The sequence below is a fragment of the Nelumbo nucifera genome, chromosome 2, assembly GCF_055504915.1.
Source record: "Nelumbo nucifera cultivar China Antique chromosome 2, China Antique-T2T, whole genome shotgun sequence".
NCBI classification, from domain to species: Eukaryota; Viridiplantae; Streptophyta; class Magnoliopsida; order Proteales; family Nelumbonaceae; genus Nelumbo; species Nelumbo nucifera.
Window position 1 is genome coordinate 80,745,210 of NC_142650.1, and position 26,945 is coordinate 80,772,154.

The 26,945-nt window shown below is 39.3% G+C and overlaps 1 protein-coding gene across 2 annotated transcripts in view; it reads right to left on the reverse strand.

The window, feature by feature from the left end:
* Positions 1-25,858, reverse strand: part of LOC104587803 (EAP30/Vps36 family protein) — a 65,138-nt gene extending 39,280 nt beyond the window's left edge. The window contains exons 1-2 of one of the 2 annotated variants that reach the window (XM_010245525.3): positions 25,151-25,858; positions 9,398-9,601 (exon numbers count right to left, since the gene is read on the reverse strand). In XM_010245525.3, the coding sequence (XP_010243827.1) occupies positions 9,398-9,601; positions 25,151-25,759 (813 nt within the window). In that variant the 5' untranslated portion in view covers positions 25,760-25,858. The remainder of the gene's footprint in view (positions 1-9,397; positions 9,602-25,150) is intronic. The other variant, XM_010245526.3, reaches the window with a different exon arrangement.
* Positions 25,859-26,945: the final 1,087 nt, after the last annotated feature.

Genomic DNA, 26,945 nt, shown 5'->3' on the forward strand with positions numbered 1-26,945 from the left:
CAGAGTGATCTACTTAAGGAAGTCTATATGGAGCAACCACCAGGTTTGTTTATGGGCTTAAACAATCTCCTCTTGCGTGATTTGGTAGGTTCAGTGAAGTCATGATTCGCAGGCTGGAAAGATCTTATTGGTGGTATATGAAGGAAGGTGAGATCCATCACATGGATGGCCGAACCATGCTACATGGTTGAGCGAAATTTCAAAAATTTTCTTTTAGCCTTCCAAGAATCGTATTCCCTGATTTAGAAAAACTACATTTTTCAAGGATCATTCTTCCACCGAAAATGGGTTGGATCTGAAACCAAACTAGAGGGAGAAGTATACCTGATACACATTCCACAAGTATAGCTCCCAAAGTGGTAGTTCACGCCCAAACCGAATCCCAGAACTAGCCTCCACTGAAGATGGCGCAGCTTGGAATGAAGCTAGTTCAGCAACGCAGTTTTCCACAAGACTACAATCCAACTCTTTGGATCGTACAATGGAGGTGAGCACGAATTATTTTTGATATTTGCTTGCAAAAATCAGAGATTAAACTAATCAAGATCAGTCACAAAACAGGAGAACAAATTAGGGTTTCTAGGGCGGCAAGAGTAGAGAGAGAGAGACAACTGAAAACAAACCTCTCCTAATCAAATTAGGAGGTTTGTAATCCAAATCTTTATTTGGATCTAGACTCTATCCAAAGATAGGTCTTATCATCTTATGAGAATGGGAGATCTAGACCCATATTCGCCCAAGTCACATGATAGCTTTAAGCAGTCATGTGACCACTTGATTAATCCAATTAATCATGGGCTTTAGTCCCATTTAGCAAGTGGCTCACGTTCCTAGGTAGTTGCCAGCCCATATAGGTACAATTTGTATGGCGTGGGACCCCAACAATGGCCTTACATAAGCGCGCATTGGTTCAGCCCAGCCTCTGAGAAAAAGCCTGGCCGAATTCATTGTCAAGTACAGTTAACCCCTGAGTCCATTAGTATGGGCTCATTACATTTATAGTTAATTGATCCTTGAGTCCAGCCATCTTATGAAGGCCCAAGGTCAATAGACTTTTAAGTAAGATATAGCCCATCAGGTAAATAGCCCTTAATAATCTCTTACACTTAACCTCTCAGCCCATAATGATCAAACACTGCCCGACAGGGAAGGACCTCTCCCCTAGCAGCAAGGTGCAGTGTTGCACTCTCTGCTCAGATGGGTCCCGGGAGTTAAAACCTTTTGCAAACACTTTTTCTTAAAACATAATATACATATATTATCATATAAATATATTTTGCAAAACAAATCTCAAACACGGTTCAAATCAATTGTCTGCAGTTTTGGTTTCCATCAGAGGGTGCAATCCCGATCATTCATTTTGTCCGACAAAGGGGCTGATCCTATCACTATGATCAACCACTCGAGTGAATTCTTAGACTGCCCCAACATACCCAGGTTTTGACCCCCAAAAGATCTTACTGATTGGCATATCAAAGACAGCTCAATCCGACACCCAGTGCAGTACCATAATCAAGTTTAGGGTTATGTGTAACTTTCCAGTTTTGTCCACAACTCTCTAAGGTCCAGAGCATAACTAGAAAATAGTCTGGGTTTAATGCTTCAAACAAACACACACTACATGTGCTTCGGGTCCAACCCTAGCAATTAAGACAAACTGCCCCAACTTCTTTAGCAGCACATTAGTGTTAGCCTTGGCAGGATAAATTCCCCAAATCTATCCAATGGCTGAGAACATTCTAAACTAACACGAGTCTCATAACTGTCCAGTTTAAGGGATAATTACACAGAAACACACCAAGTATAACATTAAACAATTATGTACTTTTATTCATTTACAATAAATGTATCTATACATCAATCTGATTGGAGCTAAGGACATACACTGTCTATCAATATATGTAGACGATATTGTCATTACCGGGAGTGATAGATTGGGAATTAATAGGTTGAAGACCTTTCTGTAGGAACACTTTCAAACAAAGACCTCGGTAAATTAAAATACTTCTTGGGGATAAAAGTAGCAAGGTCAAAGCATGGCATTAATTTGTGTTAGAGGAAATATGTTCTTGATCTGTTGGAAGAAACAGGATTATTAGGTGTCAAACTAGCTGAAACACCTATGGAATCAAATACCAAGCTAAGAAGTGATATGGGTGAAGAGTTTGAAGATCTTGGAAGGTACAGGCAGTTGGTGGGTAAACTAAACTACCTAACCATTACCTAGCTAGATATTTCATTTGCATTTAATGTGGTGAGTCAATTCATGCAAAACCTCGGGTTCCACATTGGAATGCATTTCTACGAATTATAAGGTATTTGAAGGGAGCTCCTGATCGTGGCTTGATATATAAGAGTGGAGGAAATCTCGAAATAAAGGGATATACTGATGTTGATTGGGCTGGCTCTATATCTGAAAGAAGATTCACTACAGGTTATTATACTTCCCTTGGGGGTAATCTGGTGACATGGAAAAGTAAGAAACAAACAGTTGCGGCAAGTAGTGTAAAAGCCGAATTTAGAGCCATGGCACATACCACTTGCGAATTAGTGTGGCTGAGAAATCTTTTCCAGGAGATGGGATATTCGATTAACACTCCAATGAAGCTTTATTGTGACAACCACGATACAATCCACATCTCTTCTAATCCGGTGTTTCATGAAAGAACAAAGCATATAGAAGTTGATTGTCACTTTGTGAGAGAGAAGGTGTTGAGTGGAGTGATAGATACTGAATATGTTAACACAGGAAATCAATGGGCAAACCTGTTCACCAAAGGGTTGAATCGGGGGAGAGTAGACTACATATGTAACAAGCTGGGACTATATGATATATACTCACCAGCTTGAGGGGGAGTGTTAGTGTCGACTGTATAGGGGTATTTTAGTCTTTATATTTATGATTAAAGCTGATGTGTAATGCTTATGTTAGGTGATGTGTCCCATACTTAAGTAGGGACATAGTAGTCTTTTGTTATTATGGATAGAAACATATAAATACAATCTGGCCAACTAGAGAGAACTGAGTTCTCTAGTTCAAACCAGAATTTTCTTCTTCTCTATTCTCTTGTCTTCTTCTTCTAGTCTCTCTAATATTTCTTCAACTCTAATTCTAACAGAATTCTAATGCAGATCAGCTTTATTATACACTTGTACCATTTTTGGGTCCGAGAATAGCCAAGAAAGATGCACTTAATAGAATGTGCGTCCAACTTGTCTAAAGACCCAGGGAGGTAATGGAAATGGAGATAAAGTGGGGAACAAAATAGAAAAGGGAGACTAACCATGAATGATGGATGAGGACATCTGATTAATGAGGAAACAAGCTGTGAGCATTGCATCACTCCAAAAACGCTTAAGAACATTCATATGATGAAGGATAGACCAAGCAGTCTTAAGGAGATGACAATTCTTTCATTCAACCACCCCATTTTGTTGAGGGGTGGATGCACACGAAGTCTGATGAATGATGCCATGTTGTTCCAAATATTGTTGAAAGGAAGTAAGAAAGTATTCTCTGTTGTTATCTGAACGAAGAATTTTTATTGGAACACCAAATTGCGTACGTATTTCAGCATGGAATTTTTGAAAATTAGTAAAAATTCACTTTTTCTTTCATTAAATAAATCCATGTCATCCTTGAACAATCATCAATGAAAATGACAAAATATTTATAACCATTATAGGACTCAATTCTGATTTGGAACCCAAACATCTAAATGAACTAAAGCAAAAGACACAACATACGATTATCGACCCTAGGACTAAAGGAAACACCATCGTGTTTCCCATACTAACACAACTCACACTACAAAGAAGACAAATGACTCAAAGAAGGAACTAGTAGCTTGAGAACTTTGAGAGATGAATGTCCCAGCCAATAGTGCCATTAGAGAGGAGTCAAGGAAATTTAAAGTGCAACTGAAGATCCATCACCATTAAGATAATACAATCCACTGGCTTCATGCTCTGCACCAATCTTCTTCCCCGTTTTGAGATCCTAAAAAACACAAGATGAAGGGTAAAAAGTGATAGAACAATGAAGGGCCTTTTTAATTTACTAACAAGCATAAAGTTGAATGGAAACTTGGCCACATATAGAACAGAGGATAACGAAAAGTATGCAATATCAACATTACCAACACCAAAAATGGGAGAACAAGAACCATAGGCTAAGATAACAGTTTGGGATGTAAAAGTTTCAGAGAGGGAAGAGAACACACCTAGAGTCCCAATCATGTGATCAGAGGCTCCAAAATCAATGATCCAATGAGAAGGTTTGGATGTCAAACAAGCCATACCTAAATGAGCAAGGGTAGTAGTGTTATGTTGTGAAGTGGCGCGAAGGAACCTCTCATGCTCATCTCGTGGTACACTCATCATCTCCTCCCCAGAAGAAGATGTAGATGTAGAATGTGTTTGATCTGTCTGTTGATTATCACTCACATCACCACTACCAGCAACTACATGGTTAGCCCATGTGGAAGGTGGGCCATGTAGATCATAATAGAAATTAATTGAATGTCCTTCCCTACCACAATGTGTACACTTCCTAGTAGTGTGCCCTCTTCCTCAACCACGGCCTCCCCCTGAGTCATGACCTCCACCACTTCCACTACCACGACCAAACATGGGACTACCACAGCATCCTCGAAATGCATGTCCTCCCCCTCTATTTCCACGTCCACCTCCTCTCGCTACAACAAACACTAATTTGTCAGAAGTTGTACTCTATGTAGGTTCCCGAGAAATCCTACGGAGCTGAGCAAATACTTCTCAAGTGTAGAAGAGCAAAACCTCCCAATATTTGTGCTCTAACTGGTTCATATTCTAATTTCAGCCCTACTCAAAACCTAGATACATCAAGTTGCTCCCGTTGTTGTTGCTGAATTTTGACATCCAAGGTGAGGGGGTGATAAACATTAAGTTCATTCCTGAGGTTCTTCATACTGGCATAATACTCTTCAAGGGTTTGATTTCCTTGTTGTAAATTAAAGTACTCCTGATAGAGCTGATATACTCTTGTAGTATTGTCCTGTCCAAAATAAAGTTTCTTTGCATGTTCCCATATTTCCTTGGTTGTATCTAAGAACATAAAGTTTGCACTTATCTTGGGTTCCATACTGTTCCATAACCAAATGGTCTGGGCATCCTATTTACTTTATTGGAAAATGGTCTGGATTCAGTGTTTCAACCAAACAACACTGCATGTGCTTTGGGTCTAACCCTAGCAACCGAGACAAGCTGCCCCAACTTCTTTGGCAGCACATCAGTGTCAGCCTTGGCAGGATAAACTCCCCAAGTTTATCCAACGGATGAGAACATTTTAAACTAACACAAGTCTCATAAGTGTCCAGTTTAAGGGGTAATTTCACAGAAATATACCAATATCAACATGAAACAATAATGTACTTTTATTCATTTACAATAAATGTATTTGTACATCAATTTGATTGGAGCTAAGGGCATACTCTATCTAACACTCTTTACCCATGTCCGTCGATCTTCCAATATCCTTGGTCAGCCAGTTAAATTTCCTCTTTCAATTGTTGTAGCTTCAAAGTCTTGAATTGTCTTCTTTTAACCAGCTCACTACAGTCTCAAGTCTCCTTCTATGATCAGCTTGTTTGAGTGCAAGATCATTAGCCCTTTGAACCCCTTCCAGAGCTGCTAAAATCTCAGCCCTCAATGAGTCTCCCACTCCAATTGGGCCAAAAAACATGGCTATTACGTTCCCTTTCTCATCCCTCATGACTCCCCATATTCCAAAAGGCCCTGGATTACCCATGTTGCTGCCATCAAAACTCAGTTTGGTAAAGCCAAGAGGTGAGAGGTTCTAGTAGGAGCTTGAGACCTTACTGACTAAGGCTGAATTTGCAATGCCCTTACTATATCAGTCACAAAAAAAAAAGTTCAAGTGTCTTTATCTAGTGTGCAACTTTGATTTTTATGACCTCAAAAATTTCCCTCCTTCAATCTGCTTTTCTCATTGAATATCCTCTCATTCCTTTCCTCCCAAATGGTTCACACCTTTGCTGCCCTGACTGCTTTCCACATAATTCTCCATCTCTTTTTTTGGGTGCCTTAGGAAGCTTGAACTAAAAAGACTCTACATCATAAGGGGGATTCCACCTCCAAGCAAAAAGAGAAAAAAAAAAAAAAAAAAACTCCCAAACACAATACAAATAAGCAAGATAATAATAAGTGGGATAAGGATTCACCACTTGCAACGCAAAGGAAGCACATATGAGGGGATAGGCATTTGTTTGGCCTCCTCTTTTGAAGCATATCACAAGTGTTTACCTTTCCAAGAAAAACTTCCCAACACAATGCTTTAACATTGGGTGAATAGGCTTACTCCAACTCTCTTTCATAGGGAAATTCTCCCCCAATGTCTTGGACTGCACAAGGGCATTGAAAAAGGAAACACAGGTGAAAACACCATTACGAGCAAAAGACCAAACTCTACTGTCTTCCATTGACTGGAGAAAAAAGGCTTAATTAAGTTTATAGAATAATTGAATAAAGGCCTTACACTCATTATCCTTCAATCCCTTCTAAAACCAAAATCCGAGTTTAACCTAGAAGGAGAAAAAGTGACAAATATCAAGATAGGTTGTGGTTTATAATTTGACAAAAAAGTATAGGCCAAGGAAAGCATAGTTGATGGGAGTTTCATCCAACCAAAGGTCTTCCCAAAACAAGACTCTAGTCCCACATCCCACACCAAACCTGGTGAAATTAATAAAAGTTGGGTATACCTCTTGTATTGATTTCCGAGAAAGTGAAGTTGAAGAAGGGGCAATCTTTGCATCCCAACCATTGTTCAACATCCCATGAATAATTACCTTTGGTTTTTGGTACTAACACTATTGTTGATGCCTTTGCAGATGCACTAATTCCCACCTGTGGCTCTGATTTTCCCATTATAATGCTAGAAGGTGGTAAGTAAATTGTAGAGGAAGGTATTGAAGGAGATGAGAAGGTAGAAGAGGACCATAGTGAGGAGAAATTTGGGGAGATTGAGGGAGGCAAAGGATGTAGAGGTAGAAGGAGAACTGAAAAAGAGTGGGGGAGGAGTGGAGTTATTGAAAGAACAATTATAGGGAATAATTTAATAGAGGAAGGCGAGAGCAAGTGAAAAAAGGAATAGAGAAGATAGAATGGAAATAAGTATGGAAGAAGAGGGATTGAGGGAATGGGCCTTGAGGTGGATACGCCCAGGAATTGAAGTCCTATGCTAGAAAAGGTAAAGATGGGAGGGAAAAGGAGGAGAAAAAGGAATGGAGTTGAAAGGCTCTTTAATGATGTTGAAGGAGACAAAGAGCTCAGTGCCAAGGGAGGGAGAAGAAAGGGAGGGTGATTGTAAAATGGTAGAGGACTGGGTTAAACTCTAGTGGTTGCCATGAAGATTATTAGTTGGAATGTTAGGGGCTTAGGGAGTGATACAAGAAGAAGAGCAATTAAGGAAATTCTCAAAAAGAAAATGCATGATATTTTGTTTATTCAGGACTCCAAAATTCAAGAGATTGATAGGAGATGAGTTAGAAATTTCTAGGGAGATAGAATCATTAATTGGAGCTTTGGAGGAAACAGTACATTACAGTGAAAAGTTGATAGGGAATTTTACAATATTTGTGTAGTAGAAGAGTGTTCAGGATGGGTTTGAATGGGTTATCACAAGGCCAAACCTTTGTAGGGAAACGAAATTTTTGTGGGAAGAACTTGCAGATATAAGGAGGCTTTCGAATAGACCTTGGTGTTTAGGAGGGGCCAGGGGACTTTAATGTGATTGGATTTGTTAACGAGTCAAATAGTGCAAGGTAAAGGGTAACTACTGGCATAAAGAGATTTAATGATTTTATTGATGCCATTGAGTTGAGAAAAATTCCTCTAAGACAAACCAGGTTCACATGGTTAAGGCTTCTACTGTAGTAGAAAGTTCAGCATTGGTAACCATGATGACAGAGTATTAAGGATAATAGGGTGAAAGTAAATACGATGCAATGCCAATATAGACAAAAGAAATCACAAGTAATTAAAACTCTAAACTAATGCAAGGCACTCTCAGCAAATTTAAAATTTAAAAGAGAAACTATGCTATGCTCATGCAGGAATATGGGTGCAAGTTGTATATAGAATTAAACTATAGAAATAAAAGGTCAATTTTTTTTTGGGATCTTTGTTGAATGAAAGATGATGCCACACAATAATCAGGTTACCAATGATAAGATGGTGTTAATATATATTTTCGGCTTTCACAAAATTTCTAAGGAACTGATAGTTATAACCAGCTTACTAAACAGGTAAAGAACTAATCCAAATCCCAAATTGAAAAGGTGTACCTTTTGAAATTCCCAGAAATCCCTTCCTATTTAACTGAGGTGTGTTTATGGAACACAAGCCAGAACTAGATGCTTGAACCTTTAGGCTGGCAAACTCCAACAACTCTTGATTAAGCAACAGCAAATCGTACCAAAGTCTCATGTAGGAACACAAGCTGTTGGCATAGATGATGAAGTTACCTAATGAGGAGGCTGTTGTTATGGTGCTACCTCAGTCAGAAACAAACAAAGATAGTGGGCTTAGTCACCACAGCAGGGGAGAGAAAGAAGCAGATGGCTGACTGTGACAGCAAAGCTGTGTTGCGGTGGCATGGAAAACAATGGGATAAAGAAAAGAGGAAGAAAAAAGAGACAGAAGTAGGAAGAGAACAAAGCAAGGGTCCCATATGGTACTCTGTTAGGTCGCCACCTTTGTTATGCTTGGTCAGCAAAGGAAAGTAAAAAGAAAAAAAGAAACTCTACAAATGAACCCAAATTCTACATTAAGGAAAAAGAAGTGCTAAATTAATCGTCTGCACCTAATGTATGTGAAACATGTGTGGTGCATCAGTCTCAATGTGATCTCCATCAAAACAATAGAAAGATCTTTAATATAAGAAAATAAGTCTGAAATATCTCCATTATGAGGACAAATCCTCTCCTCAATCCAACAAATTTTTCTTAAAATCTAAACCCATTCCAAAAACCAATGGCATCTAATAAACTACTTAAAGCATGAGAATATATTACTAAAAGATTTGTGAGGCCAAACGAAGTTGAGACAACTTAAGGGACCGGCAAGACAGCATCTGCTCTCTGATATTTCATTAAATTTGGCATGTTTCTCTCAAGCATTCATTCACCTGAGTGGAAAATTTTGTTACTGTTTTAAAATGTCTGACAAAAATCCCCTTTCCCCAGGTTTATATAACCATCAAATATCAAATTTTTAGATCTTAATTTGTCACTTGATTTGCCCCAAAGTCCAGCTTTCTTTTATTATTTTTTTCTTGGTAATAGGAAAGAACAGTTAAATAAAAGAATCAATGCAAAAACAATAGTAGACATGAAACCTGGCGAGACAATTGTTGGTGATATAGAGCACCTGCAGACTCTTTGGTAACTGGTGAGACTATACCAACACTCAACAACCAATCTTGCATCTCTTGGTTCGAACCTGCCTCCTCATCATTTGTTGCATTGCCAAAAGAAGTTGAGCCAGATAAAAGCTTTAGCCTCATCTTCTCTGCTAGCATCACCATCTCTTTAGCCTTACTCTACAAAAAGGATAGGCATATTATCAGACATTTAATTATTATATAATAAACCGAACTTAGTGAAGAAGATTCAGTATACTAAAAATACAAAAGCAATAAAAGTTCACAAATCTGAATTACAAATCAAAAAAAATGCTTACAAGTCCGAACTAATCACAGACTAAATACTTCTTTTGGCAATATCATTCTATAAACAAAAGAGAGAAAACCAGCCAACCCCAATTTCCCTAATTCTATTGCAACTTCAAGAAAAAAGAAAAAGAAAAAGAAAAGTTATATTTGTTAGAGTCAGCTAGTCAGAATTCTTTTGGCCATTAACTCCTTATTTATTAAGTTCTAGTTAGACATTTTAGCTGTGCCTTAAGTTATATGTCCCTTACTTAAGGGCATGATAGTCTTTGTACATTGTTTGCAAACCTATTTAATAAACAGGTCAACTGGGCTCAGAGATTATTCTCTCCAATTCAATAATTCTTTTTCTCCTCTCTTCTCCTTTCCTTCTCTTCTTTCTTTTCTTCTTCCTTCTCTTCTTTCATGTCCTAGCGTGTAACTACAAGAGAATTAAACCATTATAACATGGTATTAGAGTTCTGAAAGGAGGATAGAAATCTATGGTCCTATTCTTTAGAAGATTGCAACAAGGGCTGTAATCAGATCGGATTCAGTCCAAATCTGGTCCGATTATTTAAAATCTGCATCCAAATCCAATCAGATTTGAAGACCTTGGAGTCGAATCCAAATCCTAACAGACTCGGATTGGATTCGGATTTAATCCAACTCAGCTTTTATTTTTTAAAATACAAAAAAAAAAAATGATTACTTTTCAACATTTATATAAAATAAATTAATGTAAATATAACACACTAAATTTATTATATACAAATTCATATACAATATAATATATAAAATATACATTTTTTATAATTTTAAATGTAATTACGTAAATTATATATTAAAATCAATAAATATTATAGTATAATCGGATGGATGGAGTCAAATGTGAATCCAATCTGATTATTAATCACATGCAAGTTGCAAAAAGCTTATGATTTGGTGGACTGGAAATTCTTACTAGAAGTAATGCAACAATGGGGGTTTGGGGAGAGATGGTGCAAATGGGTCTTTGGATGTGTTCGGTCTTGTCACTTTTGTAGTAGATTCCTCTCTAAGGCAGATAGGGAAGATGAAGTTAAGGGCTGGAGAGTGAGTAGAAACAGGGTTCCAGTTACTCACCTCCAATTTGCAGACAATATCATAATATTTTGTAAAGGGCGAGATCTTAGGAGAGTGAAGAAATTAACAGAACTAATTCGGAAGTTTGAAAAGGTGTCCAATCTGAAAATCAATTTGGACAAAAGTTGTGTAGCAAGGATTAATATGGAGGAGAGTGTCCTGAATTTGGTAGCAAGTGCTTAGAGTGTCAAATTACCCATTGGCCTTTGACCTATTTGGGACTTCCCCCAACCCTAAGGAAAGCAGATTTTGGAACCCAGTTGGAGAAAGATTTGAAAAGAGATTGGGCACTTGGAAGAGGAATTACATCTCTTTGGGAGGGAGGATTATCTTGATAAGATCTACTTTGGCTAACTTACCTATCTATTTCCTCTCAATTTTTAGGATCCCACCAAGGGAAGAAAAATAGTAAGAAAAATTATGAGGGATTTCCTTTGGGAGCTAGGAGAAACAAGAAAAGACCATTTAATCAACTGGGAGATTGCTTAAAAGTAAGGAAGAGGGTGGATTAGGTCTTGGGAATGTGAGAAAGAAGAAAACAGCTCTCTTAGGAAAATGGTTATGGAGATGGCCTCTAGACTCTAGAGAGGGAAAATTTGTGGGCTGAAATAGTGGATAGTATTCATGGGTGATTGGAGAGTGGCGGGGATGTTGGTGTATCATGTTGGGCTACTTTGGCAGCACCTTGGAAAGCAATCTACAACTTGCTTCCTCAGTTCCTTAGTTTATTAAAGTATGATGTTTGCTCAAGGATCCTAGTTCGCTTTTGGGAAGACATTTGGTTTAGTGACCAACCCTTAAAGGACTTGTTTCCTTCCTTGTACAAAAATAAGGTGATTACGAGTTTTCTAGTCCATTCTACTTTACCTTTGAATCACAATTGGGATTTTGGGGATGAAGAAGGCACCTGTTTGTCAAAGCTTCTCTTACTTCTAGATAAAGTCTGCCTAGAACCTTCTAAACCAGACAGGAGAGTTTGGTGTCCAAATCCTAAAGGCTTCTTCTCTTGTGCCTCTTTTTTTAAAGTTCTTTGCCAATCCTCTTCCTCTTTGTTTTTTCCTTGGAAAGAAGTTTGGTTTCAGCCAATTCCCCTAAAATTAAGGCTTTCTATTGGGAAGTGGTATATGGGAAAATTAACACTTTGGATTCCTTGCAAAAGAAGAGGCCTTTTGTGTGTATTTCACCAAATTGGTGCACTCTGTGTAAATAGTCTATTGATAATTGTATCATAATGACCCTCCCTAAAACTCTTGAACTTGTTTTCAATGTTTTGCCCTTGGGGCCCATGGACTCCACCATTCAAGACCTCGTAACCACATGACAACTCTTATTTCTGTCATTAATATTTGGAGCCAAAATAAATTGTGCCATACAACAGATACAACGGATGATTATTCAAGGATGAAAAGGCTTTATCTTATGAAAGAAAGAAGTGAATTATTTTCCATTTTTCAAAAATTCCATACTAAAAGTTGCACTTAATGTTCCAATAAAAGCTCTTTACTCTAGTAATGGGACAGAATACTCTCACTTTGTTTCAACAATATTTAAAACAGCACAGCATCATTCATCAAACTTCCTTCATACACCTTACAACAAAATGGGGTGGCTGAACAGAAGAACCGCCATATACATGAGATAGCTTGGTCTCTTCTTCATCATATGAATGTTCCAAAAAGGTTTAGGAGTGATGCTTTCCTTACAATTTGTTTCCTCAATAACCGGATGCCCATGTCCATTCTTGGTGGTCGTTCTCCCTTTTCCATCCTATTCCCTACCTTGTCACATTTTCCTCTCACCCTAGAATTTTTGGTTGTGTTTTGTTCATAATTTGGGCCCAGGTGTGGACAAGTTAGATGCATGCTCTATGAAATGTATCTTTCTTGACTACTCTAGGACTGAGAAGGGGCATAAGTGTTATAATCCTACTTCCTAGCAGTCATTTGTTTGTCCTAATGTTACCTTATTTGAATCAGTTCCCTTCTTCACTGGTTTGATATTACCTCTTCACCTCTAGTATTCCCACTTCTGGTTCCTATTGATGATCCTATTCCTAGTGTTTCCAAGCCTAAGCCTCTGCAAGTGCAGACACATATTGGATGACCACCAATCAAGCAAGCTTATACTCATCAATAGCACTGGCTCCTCCTCCAGCCTTAGCTCTGTCGGGAGATCCAACACTTGTTGTAAGATGCTGACGGGTATACATTGTTAAATACTTACCAAATGGTCGTGTGGAGTATCTTAAAGCCAGGTTGGTAGATAAATGTTATTCAAAGTTGTATGGTGCAGACTATATGGAGACCTCTCCCTTTACCAAAATTGGTTCAATTTGTGATCTCTCTAGCAACTATGTGTGAGTAGCCCCTATTTCAGATCAATATCAAAAATGCCTTCTTATATGGTGATTTGCTTGAAGAAATCTATATGGAGCAACCACTAAAGTTTATTGCTCAAGGGGGAGGATAGTAAAGCATACAGGTTTTAAAAAAAAAAAAAAGCAATTTGTGGGATGAAACAGTCTCCACATGTTTGGTTTTTGTAGATTTAATAAAGTGGTGAAAGACTTTGGGATGAAGCAGCACTAAGTTGATCTCTGGATCTAATTGCTGGTGAATGGATGCCTTTGATAAAGAACAGGATTCTCTTAGTGTTGCTGCCTTGGCTGATGGTGATGAAAACTTCTCTTTCAACCAGCTGAAGAGCAGGTCCTGCTTCTCTTCAAATTAGGCAAATATTTGTTGTTTTTTTTTTATAATTAGGCAAATATTTGTTGTTGCAACTCATCTAAACGCCCCTCCATGCCATAGACCTTTCTGGCAAGACTAGCCAAATGGTCATTCAATGTCTCATCTTCCGGTTGCTCAAATGGTGATTGGATGGGTGACTCCAGCAGTATTTCTTCCAATGAAGGAATCTATTAAGGTTCTTCCCTAACCGTGGCTTTCCTTGACAGCATCTTCTTCCCAAGACAAAGCTAAAACCAGAGATTCTTAATGTAAGATAATGGTGGTGGAGGTGATCTTAGCTCTAAAGTTGAGAAAGAGAAGTAAGGAGAGGAATTAGGGTTCGGTCAAGGAAAATTTTGGGAAGGAAGAACGGATGATCAAATGACCTCTTCTTCTCTATCAGAAGGACCATTATTTATAGGAGATGAGGGCTCATAGGTGCATGGAATGAAGAATTCCAGAATATTCTTAAGGCAGTAATTTGCTCGCATGCCCAGGTTGATTCGATGGGGACATGAGCCGAATCATATGGTGGGGACCAATTGTCAGCCTGTGCAAGCCACAATTATCACCTCCTCTACGATTCTACCATGTGTCGCACGCAAAACGTTCTTGCAGATCTCACATGCCTGTGTGTGTTTTTATCTTTTGTAAACTTTACTTCTATATCGCGGCTCAGTGCTTACCTATGGTCGAGGACCGCAGCTTATTATATACAAGGAGGATGACCATGGTTAGCCATGGTGCATAACTGTGGTCATCCCATGGTAGTATAGTCGTGGTAGCATGTCAACAATTATCCTATGTTATCACAGTTGCAATAGCATGACCGAGGTTCTGTTGCGGTAATATGATTTTGATAATATATGTCCATCCCCTTATGATCAATAAGTGGTAACAGACCTCATTCTAAGCTTTGCAAAGAGTACACCAATTTGGAATAAGCACATGAAAAGTCTCTTCGTTTGCAAAAACCGAAGGGTCGGAATTTTAGGGGGAATAGACCTAGTCCAAACTTCTTTGATTGGGAACACCCAAGGGTCGGAATTAGAAAAGTGGTATTTATAAAAAAATAAAAAATTAAAAAAAAAAACAAGTAACCGTTTGGGATAGGGCAGGGGCCCAAATCCTTTTGCCAGGTTTAAGTAGATCCAAGCAAACAAGCTCAAGTAAAAGTTCAAAAACACAAGCAATTCATCATCCCTCAGCCCTCTACAGATGCCAAAGTCTCAGGAACAAGGGAAGAACCATAGAAGAGAGAAATTTAGAAACAAATTCCTTTTTATAAAGAGAAATAGAATAAAGAGAGAGAAAAAGGACTTTAAGAGGTAGATTATCCACCCAAATGTCTTCCCAAAAAAGAATAGAATTCCTAGAGAAAACACCATACCTTACAAACTTGAGGAATTTAGGGAGTATACCATGTATTGCTTTCTAAGTAAAAGTAACCCACAAGCCACTACCTCATGCCATAATCTCTCACTCTCCAAAGGCCATCTCTACAACCATTACCCTAACAAAGCTTTGTTCTTGTGAACTAAGTTTCCTAATCCCAAGCCCCCTTCTTCCTTGCTTTGGTTGACTAACTCCCACCTAATCAAATGATACTTTTTTGCTTCCCCTAACTCCCACAAGAAGTCCCTCGTTAACCTCCCTGGAGGTAAATACAAACAAAAAATAGACCAGCAAATTGGCAAGAGTAGCCCTAATCAAAGTCACACTACCCCTAAAGAATCGTTTTTTTTCCAAGCCACCAACCTTTTTTCAAATTTTTCCACAATAGGGTTCCAAAAATGACTCTTCTTAGGGTTAGCACCTAGAGGAAGACCCAAATAGGTCAAGAGTCATCACGAAATGGAACAATCTGCAATGAACTCAATCTCTTGATCATCCAAGTTAATACCAACCACACAGCTCTTTTCGAAATTGATTTTCAAATTAGAGCCACTTTCAAAACAATTAATTAAATTCTTCAAATTTCTCACCTTCCTCAAATCACTCCCTTCACAAAATATTATATTATCATCTGCAAACTGAAGGTGGGTTACCGAAATATTATTTTTTCCTATCCTCCAACCACTTGTTGACTCCTCCCTATCTACTTTTGAGGTCAATCTACTAAACACATCAATGATGAGTATAAAGAGGAAAAGGGAAAGTGGGTCACCTTGTCTTAAGCCCCTATAAGCTTGGAAAAGTCCTTCACCACTCCATTGACTAAGATTGAGTAATAACAAGAAGAGAAATAACCACTTACCCAATTGCACCACCTATCCCCAAACCCACTACTCCTTAGCTCTATTAAGAAATTCTAGTGAACCAAATCATAGGTGTTCTCAAGGGGTGGGCACTCAATCAATCAGGGTCCTTCTCTTGAAAGTCCTTTTTGAATTTTCTTGTTGCTATCTCCCCCTCTCCTTTCCTTGTCAAGGAGATTTGGTTTCAGCCATCCCGCCTAAAGTTGGTGTTTTCTGTTGGGAAGTGTTCCATGGCTCCATTAATACCTGTGATTTGCTTCAGAGTAAAAGACCAAATTGGTGCTTGTCCCCAAACTGGTGCTCCTTATGTAAGTTGTATGATGAGATTGCATTGCATCTTTTAATCTCCTGTCCTTTTGCTAACTATATTTGGGAGTGGTTTTCCTCTTTGTTTGGTTGCAGGTGGACTCCCCATGATAATCTAGAAGGCTTCTTTAGTTCTCACATTATCAGGTGCTCTAAAAGACGAGGTAGGATTATGGGGAGATGCAATAGAGCAGCAGTGGCTTGGACAATTTGGGAAGAAAGAAACCTAAGGATTTTTTATGACAAGGAAAGAAGAAAAGAAGCCATGATCGAAGTGATAACTTTAAGGGTGGCACATCGGCTGAAAACCTTAAAGTTGTTTGTTGACTTTAAGGTAGAAGATTTCTTCAAATCATGGGGAACAATTGCTGACACTTCATCTAGAAGACCTTTAGTACATGAGGTCTGGTCTCCTCTAGATGCAGGATGGAAGAAATTAAGGGTGGCACATCGGCTGAAAACCTTAAAGTTGTTTGTTGACTTTAAGGTAGAAGATTTCTTCAAATCATGGGGAACAATTGCTGACACTTCATCTAGAAGACCTTTAGTACATGAGGTCTGGTCTCCTCTAGATGCAGGATGGAAGAAATTAAATTTTGATGGCAGCTGTTTGGGAAATCCTGGCCCATCAAGTATTGGTGGGGTAATAAGGGAAGAGGACAGAAATATTTTAGCCATGTGCTCAGGTCCTGTTCAGCAAGTGATGTGGTAAAATCAGAACTAATGGCAGCAGTGTGTGGAGTAAAAAAAGCTAAAGAAATGGGGATTTACAAGCTGATTCTTGAAGGGGATTCAAAAATTTTTGTGAATTCGCTGAAGAAGGGGGAAGGATTAACATGGAAGCTAAGGAATGAGCTCAGGCGCTTCAAGCAGATATCTAAAGACATGTTGATCCAAATATTGGTGGGGTAACAAGGGAAGAGAACAGAAATATTTTAGCCATGTACTCAGGTCCTGTTCAGCAAGTGATGTGGTGAAATCAGAACTAACGGCAGCAGTGTGTGGAGTAAAAAAAGCTAGAAATGGGGATTCACAAGCTGATTATTGAAGGGGATTCAAAAATTTTTGTGAATTGGCTGAAGAAGGGGGAAGGATTAACATGGAAGCTAAGGAATGAGCTCAGGCGCTTCAAGCAGATATCTAAAGACAAGTTGATCCAAATAAGGTGGATTAGGAGGTCAGCTAACAGCATGGCTGATGGTCTAGCTAAACAAGGGATTCAAAGACAACTCATGTTCTGGGCTGTTTTGTAATTAGTGGGATAGTCTCTTTTGGGCTTTTTGTTTTCCGCCCACAACTTCTTGTTGTATATGCCTTTTTAATCTATTGAATCAATTTTTGTGTTGCTGATCAAAAAAAAAAGAACATTAAATTTGCTCTAAAAATGTGGCAAATCATCACTAAAAGATAAAAAATCTTTTAATATATTAATTTCATTATTTTCAAAAGTAATACTACTATAATAAGTATTTAATAGAGCAATTTCATGCCAATTAGCAGCTAAAGAAGGTTATTAACTTTATACAATAAATATTCAATAAGGAAAGTAAAATAGAAAAAAACAAGGATGGAGTTTCTGTTTTATTTAATTAGAGAGAGAGAATAGAAAAAAAAAAGAACCTCTTTATAATTCAATTCTTTGTTTCCTCTTTCTTTTTTTTCTTTCTTTTTCTCTCCTCAAAACCCTTTGATCTTTTAAATTTCAATAGTAAAACATTAAAACAAAGTACAATTGATATATATAGCATATAATAAAATGTATAAACATATGCATTAAGAAGATATAACAATAATGATATTATAAAAGACACCCGCCATTGTCATTTTTGTCACCTAGGCACCTAGTTGCTAAAAGTCAAGGCATTTGGACAAGGCACCCAGCCAAGGGCGCCTACGCGACGCCTTGACAATTATGCCTACATCTGAACAATTTTGGCAAAAAGCCATGGTAAAAACATCCAAACTAGGAGCCTTGGATCTATCCATTCAGAATATTGCTTTTCTGATTTCCTCCTCAAAATTTCTTTCCAACCATCCCATATTTGTCTCAATTAGTCTTGGCCAATCCAACCCATCCACTCTTATTCTATAACCTACAGGTCTTCCTAGAATCAACTTAAAATGGGTCACAAAACACCTAACTATCTCTTCCTGAGAAGAAATTCTTCTCCATCAATCTCAAATTTAGCCACAAAATTTTTCCTCCTCACATTAGCCACAACGTGAAAAAATTTAGTGTTCCCATCACCTTCCTTAATCCATTTATGCCTTGATTTTTGCCTCCACAAAATTTCCTCTCTCAATAGAACATCTTGTAACTCCTTCAATTTCCATCCCAATTCTCTTTCTTGCTCATTCAATATCATTTGGGATTCCTTAATGTTTACATCCCCAATCTGGGACTTCAAGGACGTTTTTTTTATAAAAACCAAAAGGAGCTACACAATGCGGGGGATAGCACGTCCCCAAGAATCAGCAAAGAAAATGAAAATTCAAGAGTTGGGGGAGGGAAGAAATACACAAAGATAAGGAGTTCGTAGTCGACACCAGAGCCTCACAAGCCAACCAATCCACTGCCATGTTTGCCTCATGAAAAGCATGCTTGTATTTTAGGCCTCCAACGAACACATCCTTCATTTGAGTGCAATTCGAAATAATGCCTCTCATCATCCGGGGGGTTTAGGATTTTCTTTAGACACGCAATCACAAATTTGGAGTCACATCCTTTACCTTTCAATTCCTCCATTCTCCCAAGCTGGTCCCTATTCCACTCTTTCAACTTAGACCTCAATTTTTTAACTTTTTATGGAACATAATCCCCTTCCACTTCACCCCTCCCCCTAGTTCCTCTCTCCACCATTCCTCAACTTTATAGAAAAAATCAAGGTATGTCAACCATGTATTCTCGAATCTGAAAGGTCTAGGTCCATTTCCTAGAGGTTCTTGGACTAACTCTATCGGGTAGTAGTCAGAGGTAACTCTAGGCCAAGGTTCAAAGTATCGATACAATACGAGTTTCGGTCGTATCGTATCGGTACTTAGAAACGGCCGAAACTTTTTTTTTAGTTCTTTTTTCACATTTTGGTTTTTTGGGAAGCTTTTAGCATGCTTTTTATTGTTAAAAAAAATTGGGGGTCCGAAACACCTGGAAACATGCGTTTCGAACCGTATCCTTTCCAAAAGATACAATATGATACGCCCCACATTGGGCGTATCGTATCGATACTTTGAACCTTGCTCTAGGCAAAGCTTTAGCCACCAAACCCCTCCAGTGATTCTCCTTGTCTTCAATGAAGAGGAAAATCCTTTGAGTTCAAAATTGGATAGGTTCCTCTTCAACCTCGATTGGGAAAACTATTGTGGTAATTTAGTCTTTGGAGCTCTGCCTAGAGTCACTTCTGACCATTGGCCAATTAAGGTAGGTGTTGAATCCTTTAGCAATGGCCCTAGACCCTTCAGATTTGAAAACATGTGGTTAACGCATCTAGAGTTTAAGGCTAAAGTGAAGGAATGGCGGGATGAAGAGCTAAGTGGGGTAAGGTGGAAGGGAGTGAGGTTTCACAAGAAGTTGCGGAGATTAAGATTCAAACTGAAAGAGTGGAATAGGGATCACTTTGGTAGAGTGGAGGAACAAAAGTTGAATATTATCACTCAAGTTGAGGCCTTAGATGAAAAGGAGTCTCATGGGACTTTGAATTGGATAGAGAGAAGACAGTTGAAGAAGGACTTAGAAGATGTGCTACTTAGAGAAGAGATTTGTTGGCGACAGAAATCAAGGCATCAATGGATTAAGGAAGGAGATGGAAACACCAGATTTTTTCATGATTTGGCAAGTGGACATCGAAGGAGAAATTTTATACCCAAACTAGAAGTGGAAGGGGAGGTAATTGCAAATCAAGAGGAAATTGCTAGAACCTTTGTCAATCACTTCAAAAATCTATATGGAAGACCTTTGGCTGAGATTTGAAAACATGTGGCTAACGCATCTAGAGTTTAAGGCTAAAGTGAAGGAATGGCGGGATGAAGAGCTAAGTGGGGTAAGGTGGAAGGGAGTGAGATTTCACAAGAAGTTGCGGAGATTAAGATTCAAACTGAAAGAGTGGAATAGGGGTCACTTTGGTAGAGCGGAGGAACAAAAGTTGAATATTATCACTCAAGTTGAGGCCTTAGATGAAAAGGAGTCTCATGGGACTTTGAATTGGATAGAGAGAAGACAGTTGAAGAAGAACTTAGAAGATGTGCTACTTAGAGAAGAGATTTGTTGGCGACAGAAATCAAGGCATCAATGGATTAAGGAAGGAGATGGAAACACCAGATTTTTTCATGATTTGGCAAGTGGACATCGAAGGAGAAATTTTATACCCAAACTAGAAGTGGAAGGGGAGGTAATTGCAAATCAAGAGGAAATTGCTAGAACCTTTGTCAATCACTTCAAAAATCTATATGGAAGACCTTTGGCTGAGATTTGAAAACATGTGGTTAACGCATCTAGAGTTTAAGGCTAAAGTGAAGGAATGGCGGAATGAAGAGCTAAGTGGGGTAAGGTGGAAGGGAGTGAGATTTCACAAGAAGTTGCGGAGATTAAGATTCAAACTGAAAGAGTGGAATAGGGGTCACTTTGGTAGAGCGGAGGAACAAAAGTTGAATATTATCACTCAAGTTGAGGCCTTAGATGAAAAGGAGTCTCATGGGACTTTGAATTGGATAGAGAGAAGACAGTTGAAGAAGGACTTAGAAGATGTGCTACTTAGAGAAGAGATTTGTTGGCAACAGAAATCAAGGCATCAATGGATTAAGGAAGGAGATGGAAACACCAGATTTTTTCATGATTTGGCAAGTGGACATCGAAGGAGAAATTTTATACCCAAACTAGAAGTGGAAGGGGAGGTAATTGCAAATCAAGAGGAAATTGCTAGAACCTTTGTCAATCACTTCAAAAATCTATATGGAAGACCTTTGGCTGAGAAGCTACCCTTGGAAGGATTGGATTGGCCAAGACTAGGCAATGAAAAAGCTTGCTAGTTGGAATTTTTTTTTTCTTGATCAATAACACCAGATTCATTAAAATAAAAGAAAAGAGGGAATATGGATACAAAAGGGAAGATAAAATATCTTAGCTCCCCAAAAACAGAATAGAAAGGGAGTACAAAGAGAAAAAATTAAAAACTAGCCCAAAATACAGACTCCCTATTCACTCCTTGCTTGGCCAACCCATCCGCAAATGAGTTGGCACCCCTCTTCACCCAGCTGTACTGAATCTCAATGTCCCTACCCAGCCATAAGAATTGTTTTTCTTCATTGTTAAAGTTCCACAAACCACTGTCCTCTTTCTTCAACCAACTAACAACCACCTTTGAATCAACTTCCAGGATCAAACGGCTGATATTTAATTCCTTTGCTCTTCAAATTCCTTCAAGCGCTGCAAGGATCTCAACCCTAAGAGAGTCACCTTCTCCAATAGGGCCAGAGAATAGAGCAATAACAATCCCTTCCTCATTCCTGAAAACTCCTCCAATCCCAGAGGGCCCTGGGTTCCTCACACTGCTGCCATCAAAATTCAGCTTTATAAAGCCCAAAGGGGGAGGGGACCAAGACAGACAGAGAGTCCTCTTGCATCTATCAATGGAAGCAATCTCTTTCCAATTTCTTAGCAAGTCATCCACAGGAAAATCTAAAAACAACTCCAAAGATTTTAGCCAGTGGACAGCCCTTAAAAGGGATAAATTTGGATAATAGAGAAGTGGAGGCAATTGTAGGGTGCTTAGATTGTTTTGAAGCCACTTCTTGGCCCATGACCTACCAACCTAGTACTTCCTTTAGGGGCAAACCCTAGGGAGAGCAGCTTTTGGTGCCCAGATTTGGAGAAGTTCAAGAAGAGATTGGATTCTTGGAAAAAGAATTAGATCTCTTTGGGGGGTAGGATTATCCTAATTAGAGCCACCCAATCTAACCTACCAACTTATTTCTTGTCAGCCTTTAGGATTCCTTCTAGAGAAGCTAAGAAGATAGAAAAGTTGATGAGGGACTTCCTTTGGGAACCGGGGGGAAGTAAGAAGGATCATCTGGTGAAGTGGAAGGTGGTATGCAAGAGTAAAGAAGAGGGAGGTCTAGGAATAGGGAATCTGATGCAAAAAAATATGGCTTTGTTGGGAAAATGGCTATGGAGATGGCCATTAGAGAAAGAAAGATTGTGGGTTGAAGTGATAGGAAGTATTCATGACCACTCGAAGAGCAGATGGGATGTTGGGGTCTCTCAGAGGGCAACTTGGCAACACCTTGGAAGGCAATTCACAGCGTTCTCCCTCAACTCAACAATTTTCTCAAGTATGATGTGTGTACTGAAAATTCAGTTCTCTTTTGGGAAGATATCTGGGTTGAAGAGGCTCCTTTGAAGGACCTCTTTCTGTCTTTATACACTATCTCCCGGTACAAGAAATAGCCTATTTCTTTTTTTTTCTCCCCTTTGGATTCTCCGTTGACTCCAGTTTGGGACTTTGAGTTCCGACGATGTCTAAGGGATAAGGAGATTGTGAGTCTTACTTGCCTATTGACTACCCTTGAAAAAGTTTGTTTGGACCCCATGGAATCAAATAAAAGGCTTTGGACTCTTGTACCCTTGGGTAGCTTTTCTTGTGCCTCCTTCTCGAAAGCCCTTTGTTATTCATTTTCTGCTCCTCCTTTCCCTTTTAAGGAGGTTTGGTGCAAACCTGTTCCCCCTAAGGTCTTGGCTTTCTGTTGGGAAGTGGTTTATGGGAAAGTAAACACCTTGGATAATCTACAAAGGAGAAGACCCTATCTCTGCATTTCACCCAATTGGTGTACCCTTTGCAGATCCCATGGTGAGGACTGCAACCATTTGCTAATTTCCTACTGTTACAGCAGATTTGTGGGATTGGCTCTTCTTGATTTTTGGATGCTGGTGGAATAGGCCAACAGATGTAAGCTTACTTTTTGACCCTTCTACCTTTGCTTTGCGCCATCGAAGAGGAAGAATAATGTGGAGGGTTCCAAGAGTAGCATTGCTTTGGACAGTGTAGGAAGAAAGGAATGCCCAAATATTCCAAAAGAAGGTGTGAAGCCAACAAGATTTGAAGGACTGTATCTTGTATAGGGCTATAGTGTGGCTAAAATCTTCAGAGTTATTTTAACAATTTTCTTTTAATGACCTGCGGTGGAGGCATTGGGCAGAAGTGTCAAGCAGTTCTTCATTGAAGACAAAGTTGCACATGAACTAGGTACCTCCACCTAAAGGCTTCCTGAAATTAAATTTTGATGGGAGTAGCTTGGGCAACCCAGGCCCTTCTGGGATTGGAGGGATTATAAGGAATGGTAGTGGTTCTGTTGCTCTTCTTTTTTCAGGTCCTTTAGGTGAGGGGGACACCATGAGGGCAGAACTTTTAGATGCACTATAAGGGGTACAGTTTGTTGTATAGATAGGAGTGGAGCAGCTACTAATAGAAGGTGATTCTAAGGTGGTCATGGGGTGGTTACAGAATCCAGAGACTGTAGTGTGGTGCTTCAGAAGGTGATTCTAACTTGTATTTTAGAATACAATGGGTAGGGAGATCTGCTAATGCTATGGCTAACTGTTTAGCCAAGCAAGGGGCAACGAGGGAACATTTGTATTGGGCTCAGTTGTAATCTTTTTTAAGTTTTTGTAGGGTTGGAGAGATCGCAGCTCATACCTCTCCAAGTGTCTCCTGTAAAAGTTGCTTCTATTTTCTTTCTCTAATAAATTCTTCATTTATCAAAAAAAAATGAAGAGGAATCTATCTAACTTCAATAAATGGGTTTTCTTAGAAGTTAGAGCAAGTGAAATAGTTCGTAGGTCGTAGCAACGAGAATTCCTTTAACTCACAACTATTAATGAACTCATTGAATTTCCCCATACTAGCTGTAATAGATAGTTAAGGGATTACTAGATTCACTGGTGAACCTGATTACATTAAAATCTCCACCCAAACACCAAGGACCCTACCATAACCCTTGAATTCCATATAACTCTTCTCACATCTTATTCCTCTCTACAATTATTTGACCAATACACATTGGTTAACAACCATGTAAATCCACCCTCCACCATCCTAAACTTTAGGGATATAGAAAAGCTACCTATCAATTCCTCCACTGCCTCTACAACATCCTCTCTCCAAAGAGTAACTATATACCCCCAGAGGCTCCCCAAGAAGGAGTTGAAATCGAACTCACACCTCTTGATTTCCACACACTTTTGGCCCATCTTCCATCCAGTTCTACCAACTTGGATTCCTGTAACATCACAATATCAGGTCTTTCTCTTCTGAGTAAATCCTTAATTAGATCAAGTGAAAATAGTTTGCTAACTTGAAGTTTTTTTTTTTGATAAGTAATGAATTAACTTATATATTATATATTCGCATAATCTAAACTTGAAGATTCGTTACATATATAATATATATTTGCATGACCTAAACTTAACATGCATTTAGTCAGAAGTTAGAGACAAGAAAATGGAAAAAAGTGAAGACGCTATTGTACCAGCAACATTCACACTCAAGCTCGGGAGGTCCACCCTTCTGACAGCCAACAAACAAAAGTGAATGGTGTAATTTGGAAGTTGCACAACTTCACCTTGGAATATGCACTTTAGTTGCTTTTCTCATGGAACTTTTTTTGTCAGTTTTTCTTATGGAACTCAACTGAGGATTATTGATCAATGAACTACCGATCAGAAAGTATTTAAAGATCAAACTAAATAAAAGAGACCCACATGAAGTAAACAATATCACCTCTACCTAATATTGGTCAAAAAACAAAAATCGTTACTAGTTAATGATGAAAATAATGACAGTACATTCACATACAGATAGAACGACTGAAAATACATGGATAAAAGAAATATAACTCTCATCGTTCACGTTCGTTAATAAACAAGCTAAAAGAAATCCTGGATTTTACCTAAACCCAATTATGCAGATTAAGATCTTATTGATGTAACACAAAACCAATGGAAGAAATGAAAGGGAAAAAAGAATTTTGCATACCATAAGAGCATTCAAATCCTGAAAAGCTTCCTGCAAGCTCTTATCTGTACTCTCCCACATCTCCTGCTCCTTCCTGAGAATCCCTGAAACTCCAGCCATTCTCACTCCGCTCGACCCCTCGAAAAACCCACTGCTATTCTCCCTTGAATCAGAGCGTCCTGGATTTGAACTCGAAGCTTCCCACGACCTAGAACTCCAGGCATCCCGAAGTCGACTATAAAATGAATCGAGATCCGATTTCCCTCTCAAAACAAGTGCGATTACAATCGCCGTTGATCCTCTCTCATCAATCCTCCCATCGGCCGTAGCAGAAACCTGAAGTCTAACTTTGCTTTTACCAAACATGGTTTTGATCGATTTACTTGGCGAATATATGTGATTTACAGCACCGAGAGGGATGGCCGCTGCACCTGATTTATTAGTTCCGTCAATCCATAGAATTCGGTGGGTTGTAAGAATCAAAACTCCGGATCTGAAAGGAGGAAAATTAGGTTTTTCTTCACATATTATATCGACAGAGGAAAGTGTATAACATTCGACTTCGCCAGGATGAAGGACCGGCCTGCCGCTGCCGGTGAGCTGAGCCTCCAGAAGCCATCTTCCGGCCATTGGATCGACAGAAAGCTTGTGTTTCCGTTCGCCGGGAACCGAGGAAAGATCTTAATTAAGGGGTCAGTAACTCGGTGACAAAGTCGCCTGTACTTGGTTTTTGGACAAATACCCCCTGAACTTTAGCCGTTAGACAAAGAACCCCTTGGATGATGAAAAACGTTAAATTACCAAAATACCTAACTAATCTTTTTCTATTTTCTTTTTCTTGCCCTTTTTCTCTTAAAACCTATTTAACCTATTGTTTTTTTTTTTTTTTGAGTTTCACTTTACATACCATGATTATGGCTGATGTAGGCGCATTCAGTTGGCTTGTACAAGGCTGATGCGTGTCAAATGGAGGATGCCCGCATAGGCTTACCATGAAGATGCTCAGGGTTACCTGACGCGGACCCAGTCATAGGGCGCTACATGGCACTGGCAGAACATCTTGTCAGGCCCTCATACAGCTCGCATCTGGACCATCCGAGCCCAACTACCCCCTGGCAACTCTAGCAATAAATGCAAGGCACCCCACAAAGTAAGGGATTCGACTCAAAATCTTTGTGATCTCTAGCGCTCTCTCCACTAAGGACTTAGCGTTATCTGAGGCCTCGTCTGGACCCCTCGGCTCCAGACTCATCACTTACCTCGTGCACATACTAACTTGATCATCGAAGTCCTCGCCTCCGGTAAGCACCCAAGGCCTCTGACACCTTCTCCCTTACAGGTTCATAACTATGGTAATCACGCCTCGTCCTCCCTCGGACACCCTTCTTGGTACAAGCCCTCGGTTTCTACAATATCATCCCAAGGAGCGATACGCCTCGGCCTCAGCTTAACTCCCTGGGACCCTCAAAGCCTTCGGCCTTCCCTTGAGGCCTGGGAGTGAAATTACTTTGTTTCCCTCGGCCAAGCCGAGCATCAACAATTGGCGTCGTTTGTGTGAAATGTTGCTAAGACAATCCCTCAAAACACTACAAGCTCGAGATCTCCTAAAGCTTTAAACACCATGGTACGAAGAGCTAGGAACCCCCAAAACCTGGTCACGAGTGAATAGTTCCAAGCTGTCCTCGACCGCCTGGAATACCTCACGCAACACATGAAACAAGCCTATTCCCAAGTAGGAGGTCCCTCCCGAGGCGACTACCCCACCAGGGTGTCAGATCACCAGGGTCGACATGAGCATGTCGAGCCCCTAGCACTT